This window comes from Helobdella robusta (genome assembly GCF_000326865.2).
Source record: "Helobdella robusta unplaced genomic scaffold HELROscaffold_43, whole genome shotgun sequence".
Lineage (NCBI taxonomy): Eukaryota > Metazoa > Annelida > Clitellata > Rhynchobdellida > Glossiphoniidae > Helobdella > Helobdella robusta.
In genome coordinates, this window is record NW_008705028.1 from 575,769 (window position 1) to 589,862 (window position 14,094).

At 33.7% G+C, this 14,094-nt stretch overlaps 3 protein-coding genes across 3 annotated transcripts; 1 reads left to right on the forward strand and 2 right to left on the reverse strand.

Moving 5' to 3' along the window:
• Window positions 1–1,392: 1,392 nt before the first annotated feature.
• Window positions 1,393–5,923, reverse strand: HELRODRAFT_177538 (hypothetical protein; the record flags this gene model as incomplete). Its single annotated transcript, XM_009025715.1, has 7 exons — window positions 1,393–1,589; window positions 2,623–2,830; window positions 2,897–3,058; window positions 3,120–3,370; window positions 4,498–4,659; window positions 5,264–5,411; window positions 5,801–5,923. The coding sequence occupies 7 exons, from the start codon at window positions 5,921–5,923 to the stop codon at window positions 1,393–1,395; spliced, it is 1,251 nt and encodes a 416-aa protein (XP_009023963.1).
• A 542-nt stretch (window positions 5,924–6,465) lies between these two features.
• Window positions 6,466–10,479, reverse strand: HELRODRAFT_177539 (hypothetical protein; the record flags this gene model as incomplete). The annotated part of the gene is made up of 8 exons (XM_009025716.1): window positions 6,466–6,638; window positions 6,716–6,911; window positions 7,032–7,261; window positions 7,523–7,692; window positions 8,387–8,651; window positions 9,379–9,784; window positions 10,008–10,176; window positions 10,346–10,479. 8 exons carry the CDS (start codon window positions 10,477–10,479, stop codon window positions 6,466–6,468), a joined length of 1,743 nt encoding a protein of 580 aa, XP_009023964.1.
• A 3,321-nt stretch (window positions 10,480–13,800) lies between these two features.
• Window positions 13,801–14,085, forward strand: HELRODRAFT_121365 (hypothetical protein; the record flags this gene model as incomplete). The annotated part of the gene is made up of 1 exon (XM_009025717.1): window positions 13,801–14,085. A coding segment is annotated over one exon (285 nt), but the record flags the coding sequence as incomplete, so codon positions are not given.
• Between the last annotated feature and the right edge of the window lie 9 nt (window positions 14,086–14,094).

Sequence of the window (14,094 nt, forward strand, 5' to 3'; positions counted from 1 at the left end):
TTTAAAATGTTTTAGCACAAATTGTCAAAAAACGAAAGTTTTATTATTGCATTCTGTTGGTATATTTACATATTTACTCCAATCGTATCGGTTGACCCATATATTTACACCAATCGTATCGGTTAACCTACATGTTTTCACCAATCGTATCGGTTTACCTACATATTTACACCAATCATATCGGTAGGCCTACATGTTTACACCAATCATATTCTTGTCTGAAGTGCAAACTAAAATTTATGTGTTCAGGTAAGAAGGCTGTAATTTTTTCATGAAGATTCGGATTATTCCTGCATTCCAATATCAAATTTCTATTGGCCGTCCGATTATATGATAGATATGATAACAAACTGCTCAATGATTGGTTCACCTTTGAAAAAATGTTTCAATCATTTGATAATTCAGTTAATCCGATGTCATATATATAGTAGGTACGAAAGATCAAAAACCTTTTTATCGTTGATGTTTGTTACACACGAACAAAGTTTTCGGACGATATCCAGGGAGATGAAAGCATCATCCACGCCGATATTTGAATGTATCAGACAGGAAACTAAATCGGCTGTACACAGATATTTGTGAAGATTAAACGATTCAGTTGTGAAATTTGAATCTGTTTCTCATTTGTTAATTTTATAAAAAATTGTTTTCTAACAAAAATCAAATTAATTATGGAGACGCTAGAAAACAACTCTCGTGTTTAGATGCGGTTCTAATGGTTTTCGATTACAAAAATTATAATGTGACTTCTTGTTAACATTAAAACAACATGACAAAAGTCCCAAAAATCGTAGCAAAAGACAACACAGCAGAAAACACATCGGCTATTGTAATGTTTTTTCTAAATATGTCAGTGCTTTCCAAAATTTTTTTCCTCAACTGTATGACGTACAAAACCGCGTATCTTTCCGTTTGAGTATTCTTTGCGGCCGGCATACACCTGGCGTATACGCTGTAGCAATCTGAATTGGACGCTGGCTGATCAATATCACCAGCAAAACTTTATTATTACATTTACCATTGAAAATGTTTTTTTTTATCTTATATTCAATCTGTTTCGGTTCGTACTGCTCCTACCAACCGTTTGTAATTTTCTTAACTTTTTTTTACATGTTTCCGGCATTACCTCTCGTAGATTCAGTTCTTTCTAAAAATTGTTCCTCTTTCAGCAATATTTAACACACTTTTGCGTTCAAAAAAGAGTTTTAGTCTGTTAAGATTTTTACCAGTTTTTAATAGTGGCCGTTATTTATGGAATGGTTTTAAAAAAACTACAAAAAATGTTTGGCCTAAATTGAATAGGGATTCAATGCGATTGGTGTTATATTGTAATTCATTTTGAGAAATGATTCTATTGATGTGTGATTGTTTCTAATTAGAAGTTTATTTCTTCTATTTTGTTATGCTTTTGTATATCCTGTCTCCAAGGAGTGTGAATGGACTGTTGAATGTGAAGGTCTGAAGTAGAGCCCTGTGCAGTGTGCAGACAAAATTTTTCCAAACCGCATCCACACGCACATCTGCGTCCGAGTTTAAAAAACACTTAATTTGCAACTTCAATTTAGGGTATAAAATTGGAAAGAGTACCACTGCAATGCGTTCAGTGCGTGGTTTTCACGCGTATTTATTTATATTGTTTGTCGTTGATACTTTTGAAGCAAGTGTACTAGAGAGAACGACCTTTAACTGCGAGAAAGTTTATTTAAATATTTACACTGTTATAATAACAAAACAGCAAAAAATAGAAATTTTCAGCAAAACCCCATAACTATATAAAACAATTTTTGGAATTTTGTGTAAATAAAATAACAATTTTAAAGGTAATCAAAAAATAAAATTAGAAAAATATTATTCTGAAAATAGTCATTAGTTTTATAAATTTAATTGTGCGGCGGTTTGAAAAAATATTTGAAACGCATCCGTGACAAACCGCACAAACAAGATCCGCAAAAAGCGATACCCGCGGAATTTTGGAATTTGTTACCGCAACCGCGCTTTGGGTTATTTGCGTAGGCATAGGACAAAAAGAATGAAGCTGCCCATCTGCTTAACGTTTTTAAAAATTTACAACCAACAAGAAAATTGTCTCTTTAAAGATTGCAGTTATTTGTTATAGTAAAACACAATTAACGCGTAAAGGAATGGAACAATAAACAGCACGTCGTTAGAGCAAAGAATTATTTACAAGTTTGCAGTGTTGGCTACAAATCGGTTGGTGCTGGTACCTGGTACCTAAGGTAAGATCGGTGATTGGTGTAAGGAGCTTGTGGCCCTAGTTTAGAACTCGCTGTCGTTTAAATTGCGTTGAATTCCTTCGGTTGCAATGTTTGCAAATAAAATAAAAACGTATTTGTTTCATCAGATCCATGCATTTTCTGAGAAACAATAAAATAGAATACTACTATCACTACTAATAATAAAAAAATTGAACGCGATAATTTGTCGTTGGAAATTGTACAGGTGTATTTGGGGGTTTTGTAAATTACGGTCAAAATGTCTGTACAGTGGTAACAATTGCTTTTCACCACTGGAATATTCAGAAGATGATGTGATGCTGAGTATTTTGGAAAAAAAAATAATTTGTACATTTCATTTTTTATAATTTATTTTAATCTGAAATACCAGCGGATGTCAAAACATGCAAGTCATCCCTGGAGAAGCCACGTGCAAAGTTGGCATCGTCAGAATTGATAATTTCTTTTTCATTGATGTCATATTCATCATTCATCGTCCAATGACCACCATCAAATATGTTTACTAGGAAGGTTATGGACTGAGCCAACAGGTCTATAGTTTGCTTGTTGAAAATACACTTAGTAAAAACAATTACCTTTCAAAATTTACAATATAACTTTTCAATGTAAAACATATTTTAAAAATAAATCATGCTTGTTACTTGAAAGGCCGCGTCGATTTTCATAGGTTCATTAGTTTCCTCTGTAAATAATTTTATTATAGATTGCACATGCTCCCATGTTACGTATTTGATCATATGTAATCTTGTAGCCTCATTTATGCACAAAAAAGTCAATGCGCGACCAATTTTCAGATGATGGTTCTAAATTGAAACATTTTCAAAAAATGAAATTACAAATTAACTTCGAGAAAAGACAGCTTACTTTATTTTTCGATTTCAAAAGAGATATGATTCTTACAAATTCACTTTCAATTGAAAATAAACTGTTCATAGTTCTCGCTGACTGTTCCTTCCCAAATATCATACACGATATAGTGAAGAAAAGCTCTACAATAATTTCTTCATCAAATTTACTCGAATGTATTTGAAATTTCAACTTCTCTGCTAAAATTTTCAACACGTCTCTCTTTACCAAGTGTTGTTGTACTTTAGCGTTGTTCTTGTATGATAACCCTAACGAAAAATTTATATCAATAAAAACAAAATTTAGCAAGTTAAAAATTAAAATTATAACTAGATTTACATAATAATAACGCCGCAACAGTTAGCAAGATAATATCGTGTTAATGAAAATATTTTTATGAACCGATTCTATATTTTTGTATAATTTTGTAAAAATTTGATCTCTCATTTTTGAAATGCATAATTTTTTAAATTATTTTTTAATATATATAGTTATATGTTATTATATATGCCAGTATATGTAAATGTCAAGAGTGGTAAGATCATTACGGCAAAGGAGGAGGTGATAGAACGATGGAAAGAGTACCTGAATTTATCTATCTAGGAAGTCGCTTTAACAATGTAGGTGGAATAGAGGAGGAATTGAAGAAAAGGAAAGAACTAGCAGCAGGAGTATTTCAGAGACTATACGCCACAAGACATGACATTGGACTAAAGATCAAACTAAGAACCTGTAACAGTTTCTGCGTTTGTCAGACTCTGATTTTTTAAAGAATAATAAAAGAAAACATGAAATGCTATGGTAATTTATAGGGCTGAGTCGTGAGCATTAACTAGAACCATGGAAAAAAGTTGGATGCCTGCAAGAATATGTGGATCAGAAGAATGATGCAAATAGGCTACAAGGATCATGTCACAAATAAGGAAATTAAGAAAAAAAACAGGACATATGAATATTAGTGATGTTATAAAGAAGTGGAGATTGAAGTGGACAGGAAATATGATGTGGATGGAGGAGTTCAGAACAACTAAAAAAAATCCGGAAGCATCAACCAAAGAGGTAAATTATAATGGTTGTTATTGTAATGTAAGATTTCAACATTGTTGTCCAAGATTTGCCTAGTAATTTTGATTTTGTGTTTCTCTTTCATGTACCCAGATTTTTATCAATAATTGCATTTTTGACACTCTTAATACTTAATTATTTATATATTTATAGTTTTGTTACGACTAAATTATTTTAATTTTATTAGTTTTATTATTAGTTGTTCCTATAGGATTTCAAAATAAGTAAAATTCAATAATTTGGTAATTTGGATTTTTGCAGTTTTTAAATAACAATACTTTGAGACGTTGTGACTTAAAAAATGAAGTAAAAGGAAAAAGATCTTACCTACCCAAACAAAGATTTGTGATGGCTTTTAATGCAGAAATTAGCACATCTCTGTCTAGGTCCGTTACCCTCAGCAATCTAGTTAATGGTGCCAGTGCATCGCCCTCAGACATCTTGTTTTGCATTTTTAAATCATTTTCAACCAAAGCTGCCAACGCATCACAACCTTGAAATATAAAATGAAAGTCGGTGAAACGAATTTGTCGTTATAAACCGAACGTTTGTCGGTTGTTATTAAATTACAAAATCTGATACACAAACTAGAGCCCGTTAAAACAGTATGCAACACAAAAAATGACGTCTTTCACCACCTCTGCAACACTTCCATAATAAACGATTTCAAATAAAAAAAAACAAAACAAAAAAAGATTTTTTCCTATAAAGTACAAAGTTTTATTTAAAATTCACAACACAGATTTGTTCAATCTATAAAAATTTAATTTTAAGTATTTTGTAAATTTTTTTAAAAAATAATTTAAATATATTTTTTAATATGTTTTGTAAATGTTATTCAAAATGATGAATTTAACAAATCAATTTTAACAAATTTGGCTTGTAACAAACTTTCTCAACTCTCAGTTGTATTCCGTAACAAAATCTTAAACTTCCCACACTTAAAGCGTTACGAAATACTCAAACGCCCCTTAAAACGTTTGCTCAAATTTGTTGCATTTACTTAACAAATCAGATTAATTAAAAATTTATGTGCTGTATTGGGTAAATATATACTATCAATTTTGAAACAATTTTGGAAATGTTTAATATTTCACCAATCCTCTGTAGTGTTGACGATTTCTCCATTATCATTTCCATGACAACAATTCCACCCATTACATGCGTCGTTTTGACTTTGTTCTGACTACCACTCAGACTCCAGGTGGCAGCAGCTGCTTTTTCTTTCAACTCCACGTCGTACATCTGAGTTGGGTTTAAAAACGTGTGAGAAAAAAAAATCAAAAGTTAATTTAAAAATGAAACGTAATAAACTTGTAATATTTTGACAAGCGCTTCCAAAACACCACTTTCAATGAATAAATTTTGATATTGGTCGTTGTCACGTGAAAGGCATTCCACTAACAAACAAGTCTCTTTCTGTATTGACGTGTAGCTAGTTTTCAGGTGTTCATTTATTATCCTGTTATCAGCGAAAAATAAGAAAAAAGTTTCATGAGACAGAAAATGATTTTTCCGAAAATCCTTCGTGTATGTTGCCCTAAACTTACAAAACCTTTATATTCTCAAATATGATTTTGTACTATAAAGATGGTCAACTCCATTTAGCCCAACTCTATACCTTTTTTAATAACATCCATTTCACCATAAATGCCTATTTTGCTATATTTTGAGTCATGTCCATTCCGTTTTCCGTTTTTTAAATTCCAATTTAGTCTAATTTCGATTCCTCTACAAGAAAAGGATATGCGGTTCATTTTGTTAAGACTTATTTTTTCCAAATCATTTGCCTAACGTTCATTCATTCATTTTTTGTGTTTTTGATCTTTAAAATTTGCTCATTTTGAATCTTGTTTGAAATTTTCACAAAACAAACGGTTAGCAAAAACTAGTTGTCAAAGTTTATCTAAAAACTTTGTAATTACCGTATGTATTTACAATATTATTTACAACAATAACTTAGTTGGATGTATGAAAAATTTTGATAAAATACTACATGGTTGAATTCAAGTAAGCAACTGATGAAACAACAGAAAGAAAATTGATCATCATAGCCTTTTTTATATTAAGCACATAGCTAGGATCAAAATGTAGTGCACTCTTAGAGTACTTTTAAGATGAGCTTCGTATGTAAAACATCTCATTATGGTAAAAAATGTTTAAAAGCAAATCACATATTAATAAAAATTATTATTCAAAATTTTGCTGAAAAGTTTTTATTTGAAATCTGTACAACAATCCTCTCATGTAACAACATAAGAAGCACAGTAACACTTTAATAATTTTTGCTTAAAAAATGCTAAAAATGTTGCAACCTTGTTATTTCAACGTGTTTGTTTTCATGCAGCATCATTATGTACATTTTCGTTTTTTCATTATTGTTTGCCATGGACCTCAAAGTTTGGATGGCAGATAATTTAACTTCATCTATGAAAATATTTACATCAAGTTCAAAAGCGCTAAAAATCATTTCTTACAAGGAAATAATCGCATAAATTTTGAGCATTCTATTCTATAATTTTTTCTGGAAACTAAGAATAAATTCGTACCGAAGTCGTTTCTCCTCATCAGCTCCATAACCATTTCCACCATGCCTTCTTCCATCATCTTTTCTTGATTGTTGCTACAATTATAGCAGAGCAGCTGCGTGGTTAACAAAGTATTCAATAAGACGTCATTCGTGCTGCTTGTTCGCAACTGACTGGCCAGCAATATGATGCAACCGGCTTCTACTAATGACGTCATCTGTTTGGTTTCAAAATTTTAAATCAGTGTTGTGTTTCAGTTTTTTATCACCACATTTTCGAAATGTTGAATATCTCAAAGTAATCTAAAGCAAACTGAATGAATATTTTGAAAGCATACCATGAGCTCAAGTAGATGGTTGATCAACTGGCACGTGCGCCACTTTGTGAAGTCATCATCTGACGAAAACAATTTAACGATCGCATCGGCAGAAGTAGGGATGTCTGATATTAATTTTTTAACATTGTCGCTTTTGCATAAATTTAGAAGAACGCTAGCAATTAGTTCTTTCACTTTAAAGTTTGTTATACCGAAGTTCTGTAAAAGACTGATCAGTCTATTTACTCCACCTTAAAAATAATTATATCTCGTAAAAAATCATTGATTGGTGTGTTTAATATTATGAGATCTAACCAATTTCAACAAATTCATTCATATTAATAGATGACTCCGTTAAATATTCCAGAGTTTTGAGAGCAGTTATCTTCGAGTTGTTGGCTGAAGATGTCATCATATCTTCAAATTGTTGACAATTAATAAATACCATTCACGAACAAATTAAGTAAGTATGTACCCACTAAGTAAGACCGGCCACACCTCGACTGAACAACTTTCTAAATAATATTTCACCATATCAAATTTCAAGTTGTAGACTGAGAGTTCAACAATGCCATTTTGATGGCAATCTAGTAGACCGAGGTCTGCTCCAAAAGTTTTCAAAAGTTTGAAAGTTTCAAGAGCCCCGGAAACCGCACAAAGCATTATTGATGTGTACTGATTGCTGTGAGAAACAATTAATTTGTAGGCATTCAATTATAGAAATCAATCATAAATTGATTTCGCCAATAGAAATTATGTGTTTGTGAAATTGCAATTTTGATGATAGTGTCAACAATGGGTAGGACTGTACTGCTTCAATATCACACTTGCTTTCATTCCAATAATCTCAAACCTAATCGATTCCATCAGTCTGGTACTAACTATCGTAAGTAAACTTGCATGTAATGGCGAAAATAGACAAAATTAACGGGGTCAAAACTTCCAAAAATTCTACTTTTTTTTGTCAGGATAAAATAAGGCTAGCGATTTTTTTTCTTCTCATATTACGCCAATTTTTGGTCGATATTGCTCTTAAAATATTTAGTTTTACTGATTTTTAATATAAACACTGCATGCCAATGTTCTCAGGCCAAGTATGAAAATAAGATGCTGCTGCTTCTGCTGATGAACTTTCTTTCAACGACTGAAACCCGCTTAGCTCTTTAGGACATTATGGAAAATAACTCGATAATCGAAATAACAAAAAACTGTACGAAAGCTTCCTCGATTTGGTGGGTCACAAACATTTTCTTTTTCGGGTAAAACTGAATAACTCTCATTATTACAAAAAATAATTGTGATTTAAACTTGTTTCTACCCATTATTAATATCTGTCATCAACATAAAAATTTTCATAGACGTATTTTAAAACTTACTTATCGTTAGTCCTAGCATCGAGAATGTTCATATCATTCGCAGCATCATCATCGAGGCTCATGTCCGACTCGAAGTGTTCAGTCTGTCCCAGTTGCGACGAGTGAATGATGCATCGAGTTATGAGGACGTAATCACTGAAGGAGGAATGATGGATCGGCAGCCAGCCAAACTCATCTCTCGATGACGTCATCATTCTACGGTTTATAAGGAAGCGAGTGGTTTCATGTGATCCACATGCACAGCTCAGGTGGAGGAGGGTGTGGCCTGTGTGGGTCATGTACGATGTTCATCGAAAGTTATCCCCTGCAATTAATAAGGCTAACCACATTTATTGCCACACTTAAGAATCTATCTATAAATCAATCATAATTTCGTATCAAAAATAAATACATATACATACATACATGCACACGCATGCACAGTACACACTGTAAACTACCCTATCAAGTTTCTACATTCACTCAATTCTTACCACAGCATTTTCAACCTTAAAATCAGTACGCCAATACTGTTGTAATAAAACCAGACTCCAGGTAAAAACTGCGAAAAAATTAACTGAAGCCTTAAGAATTTGTAAAACTAAAATATATTTATTCTTAGAATGTCTTGGATTCCACCAGAATTAGTTCATGACTGTTTTCTCATGGTCAGTTGTTCAAAAGTAAGTTCATCAAAAGATCTTAGTATTCCTCAAAAAGAGATACGAACAAAAAATATAGTGCATAGAGAAATTTTTAAATAAGTCATGAACATTGAAAAATAAGACATAAAACATACTGAATTTAAAAAAAACTGTGAATTAGAGGATTGCGATCGACAAAAACTAATTTTGAGTTTAACTGTTTAGCTCAGCGAAGCGGACGAATAACAGCTTATATTTGGTCAAAGATCCTAAATTATTTAGATCCTGAATTTTCCACGATAATAAGAAATTTTCTAAACATGTTATTTTCATATATATCATTAGTATTGCAATTACAAACACCCTCACCGTTTATTTTCTCACTGATCTCACAACCCATCTCAAAGATGGCGGACATGAGGTAAACAAAGTTGTTGATCGCCACCTCCTCAATGATACTTATATTATCGCCCTCCTCGCCGTTCCTATCGTTATCGGAATTTTTCATCTTAGAAGCGTCGATTTTTGCTCCGTATGATTTAATGCTGTTGTTAGTTATAACTTTGTATTCTTTGTATTCTTCGCCGTCTGTCGAACCGATTTTGGTATTTTTATCAATTGTTAAATAGTTCTCTATTTCATCATTGCTGTCATTATTTTTATTGTTGGGACTGCTGACAAGTTTTCGAAAGTTGTGACATTTCCTGGCCAGCGATGTGAACAGAGATAAGATGCACTGGCGGGAGGAGGTGAGAAGAGCTCTGCTTAGAGAGGCCTAGGAAATTTTTATTGGAAATTATGCGTCGTGTGTGAGTGCAACATATAAAAAAATCACTTTATAGTTATTAATATTCTACATTTAATTCAGAAGACATAGCAAGAATTATAAGATTTGTTGCCTGAGAGAAAATTTATAGCTACTTTAAATGTTCAAAACCCTCTGCATACAAAAAGAAACACCGCCGTATCAATATTAATGCCTAAATGTACGAAGATACCTTGCACCTGGCCGCTTCTTTGTAGCCACACTTCGTTTTGAAGATTTCGTTGACGGTGATGTCATTCAAGGGCGCCAGAGTTTTACTTTTTAAGATTTCCAACTCGTTTTGAAGGTGGGACACCCACTCAGCGGGCCGCTTTGTTGCATTCAGTGGAAGCATTATATAACTGAATTCACGTTGAAAAAATTGAAAAATGAAAATTTATATTCGTATAGCACTATTTCTACATTTAATCTGAAGGGACATATCAAAAAGTGTTGAGTTTTCGAGCGCACAGTTGAATAAATAAAAACTCTACATGGGGTTAAGCATTCAAAATTAACACATGCATTAACATTTTCCCATTCAATTTTATCATCGGCAATTCTTTTTCGTCGTTACTGTTGTTGTTGCCATCTGATTTCCGAGATGACGACTCCAAAAATTTCAAGCACTCCTTACGTATGTAACTGCAGCACGAATCTTGCATCTCTTTCGATGGCTTGGATGCCTCAGGCAGAAGCGTATCGAACGATACACCTGAATGTTTTATTAATGTATACTGTAATATACTGTATATACTGATATGCTGTAATACTGTTGTTGATACTGTAATTTCTCGATTTAAAACTTAAAATTTCTTATTTATTCTAGTTATAGCATATTTAATTTCTACCGCAAAACTGTTAATTTGTTAAGTCACTTCTAAAAATATAAAAAATTGTTTAAATTAAATATTTTCAAACTGTTCTATTGTTTTGTTTTCCTGTCCTGTCTTATTAGTGCTTCGTCATCATGGCAAAAAATGTCTCAGCCGAAAGTTTTGAAGTTCTTGTGTCAAAAATTTTGGACAAATCAAACGAAAATTTATTGAAATGTATAGATAAATTATTAGAAAAATCAAATGACAATCTGAAAAAAATTATTGATGTTTCCAATAAAAACCTAGAAAAATTGTTTGAAAAGTCAGACCAGAATCTAATTCTAGTATTAGAAAAATGTAATGACAACCTGCGCAAAATAGTAGCCCATTCCGAGAGCCTTATGAGCAAGCTGTTTGAAACAACAATAATCAGAATGGAAGCTCTAAGTAATAGCTTCGAAAACGCCGTTAAGAGCATGTCCGATGCCGTGACTGGTAGTATGAAAGAACTTCACTCCGCTATGTCAACACTGGCCACCAGTGTTACTGAGTGTCAAAAGCAGGTAACTAAACTTAATAAATCTCCCATGCTTGAGACAGTGACTAGGGCCCTTTGGTCAGTGGAGCAGGAAAAGAAAGATGAAGAACGTCGGTCTAAAAATGTTATCATTTCCGGTCTCGAGTTGCAGCCAGGATGTAACGACAAAGATATGGTTTTATCGTTATGCGAGAACCACCTCACGGTCAAGCCAACAATTGCTAGAACTCGCCGTATCGGAAACCACAGGTTATGTGTCACGCTAGACAATTCATGGGCAGCTGAGGACCTGATTGCCTCATCAAGGATCCTCCGCTCTTCTTCAACAACAAAAGGTATCTTCATCAACCCTGACCTTTCCAAAAGGCAGGCCGAACAAGCCTTCTTGATCAGACAGGAGAGACGTCGCATCAGAACTACCAACAACAACTCTAAAAATGCCCAGCCCTTTCTTTCAGTCCTACAACAATAAACACATTCGTATGGCCTTAGCTAATGTTCGTAGCATTCAAAAGAAGCAAAATGATCTCAATTTATTTTTGTCAGTTTACAGACCAGAAATATTTTCTGTTATAGAAACATGGCTTACTCCAAATGATCCTGACAACTTATTTTTACCTAGCGGTTATTCTTTTGTTCGCAGAGATCGTGCAACACGTGGTGGCGACGTGGCTTTCATCATCAATGACACTATTCAATACAAGATCGTTTCAATACCATCCCAGTTCTCCCACATAGAAATAGTTTCAATTGATGTTTCCATTTCAAAGAAAAATTATCGCTTCGTCTCGTACTATCGAAGTGGTGGTTTTGATAAATCAGCAGAGGAATATGCGTTTGATAGTGCCAGGTGCATCAAAGAATTCAGCAAGGGAGATGTGATTTGCTTGTTAGGTGATTTCAATCTCCCACTAATTAATTGGAATAATTATTCTGCACCAAATAACGTCATCTACAATACTTTTATCAAACTTTTCAATGAATTAGGTCTCTACCAACTTGTCGATCAACCAACTCGTGGAAATAATATTTTAGATTTGATCCTATCTGATGATGCCAGCCTACTTGTCGAGTTAGAAATTTCCTGTCCATTTTCTTCCAGTGATCACAACTGCCTTACCTTTCAAGTTAACTGCATCACTCATAACTCAACTGACAAATTCTCTAACAATGATAACGACACTTCCTTTTATAATTACAACAGTGCAGACTTCACTAATATGAATGAATGCCTGAGGCTAATCAACTGGGACAATATTTTTCAGCACTGCTTCGACGTCAACACATGTTGGGACATTTTTGAGCGTTTGATAAACAACCTTATGGCAACTTACATCCCTCGATCTTTTCTGAGAAGCAAAGAACACAAAATACAGGTTCCCTATCAACTTCGTCAGTCTTATAAAGTAAAACTTCACTACTGGAAAAAATGGAAACGAACTTCTTCACCGGATGATAAAGAGCAGTATTTGAATATGTCACGAAAATGTTCTGGCTTAGCAAACAGTTACAGAATAGTCAATGAACATAAACTGCTTTCTAAATGCAATGTCAGAAGTTTTTACCAGTATGTCAACAAAAAAATGCTATCGCGTCCCAATGTCAGTAGTTTAAAGTTAGATGACAATAGCGTGACCTATGACCCGCTGATAATGGCCAATGCATTCAACAAATATTTTTCTTCCGTATTTACACATGATAACAACTCCAATTGTTCCAAACCTTGTCTAACCAACAACTTGTTAGAAGATATTTGTTTCACTCCCCATATAGTTTATATAACTCTGCGTAACTTAAAAAATTCAACCTCAGCTGGAACAGATGGTATACCGAATGTTGTCCTGAAGATGTGTGCATCTAACCTATCAGTTCCATTATGTCATATTTTTGATCTATCATTTAGAAATAACCAGCTATCAACTAAATGGAAATCTGCTATTGTTACTCCCATTCATAAAAAGGGTCCCACAAACCACCCCAGCAACTACCGACCTATTTCACTCACGAGTTCAAGTTGTAGAGCAATGGAAAAGATTATAAACAAAGTAATATTATCCTTTCTTTTAGAAAACAAACTAATTACGCATTTTCAACATGGTTTTCTACCTGGTAGATCAACCTGCACCAACTTAATGCAATTTTACAGCGACTGGATATCACTTCGTCAGAACAAAGAAGGCTGTGACACCATTTACCTCGATTTCCAAAAAGCTTTTGATTCTGTGTCACACTCGAAACTGGTCGGAAAATTAAGATCCTATGGAATATCTGGTAATCTGCTTGCCTGGCTGTCGGACTTCTTGTCTCAACGTTCCCAGCTTGTTAGAATTCAAAACAAATTATCCAATTAGGCATCGGTTACCAGTGGTGTCCTCCAAGGCAGTGTCTTGGGTTCAACTCTATTCATTGTCTTCATTAACGACATTGTTGAACGCATTTCATCTATTTCAGTTTCAAGTTTGCTATTCGCTGACGATATTAAATTATACAGCCGTTCATCCAACTCAGTTCAACTTCAACAGGCCATCAACGATATAACAGCTTGGAGTATCAAATGGCAGTTGCCACTCTCTCCGAGTAAATGCTGTCATTGCTCATTTCTTCCATCTTCGAGATCAACATTAGTTCCACATCAATATTATATAGATCAACATCTTCTCAGTTGTACAAATGACTTCAGAGATCTTGGTGTGATAGTGGACAGCAAATTCAACTTTAATGCGCATATCAACAACATCACTCACAAGGCTTCTTCCCGCGCTCGCTTAATCGTCAAATGTTTCACATCTAAGAATAAGGATCTACTTGTGAAGGCTTTTTGCAGTTATGTACGTCCTCTAATTGAATACTGCTCACCGCTATGGAATCCGCACTACAAATATCAAATAACCAAGATTGAAAATGTTCAGAGAAGATTACCAAAT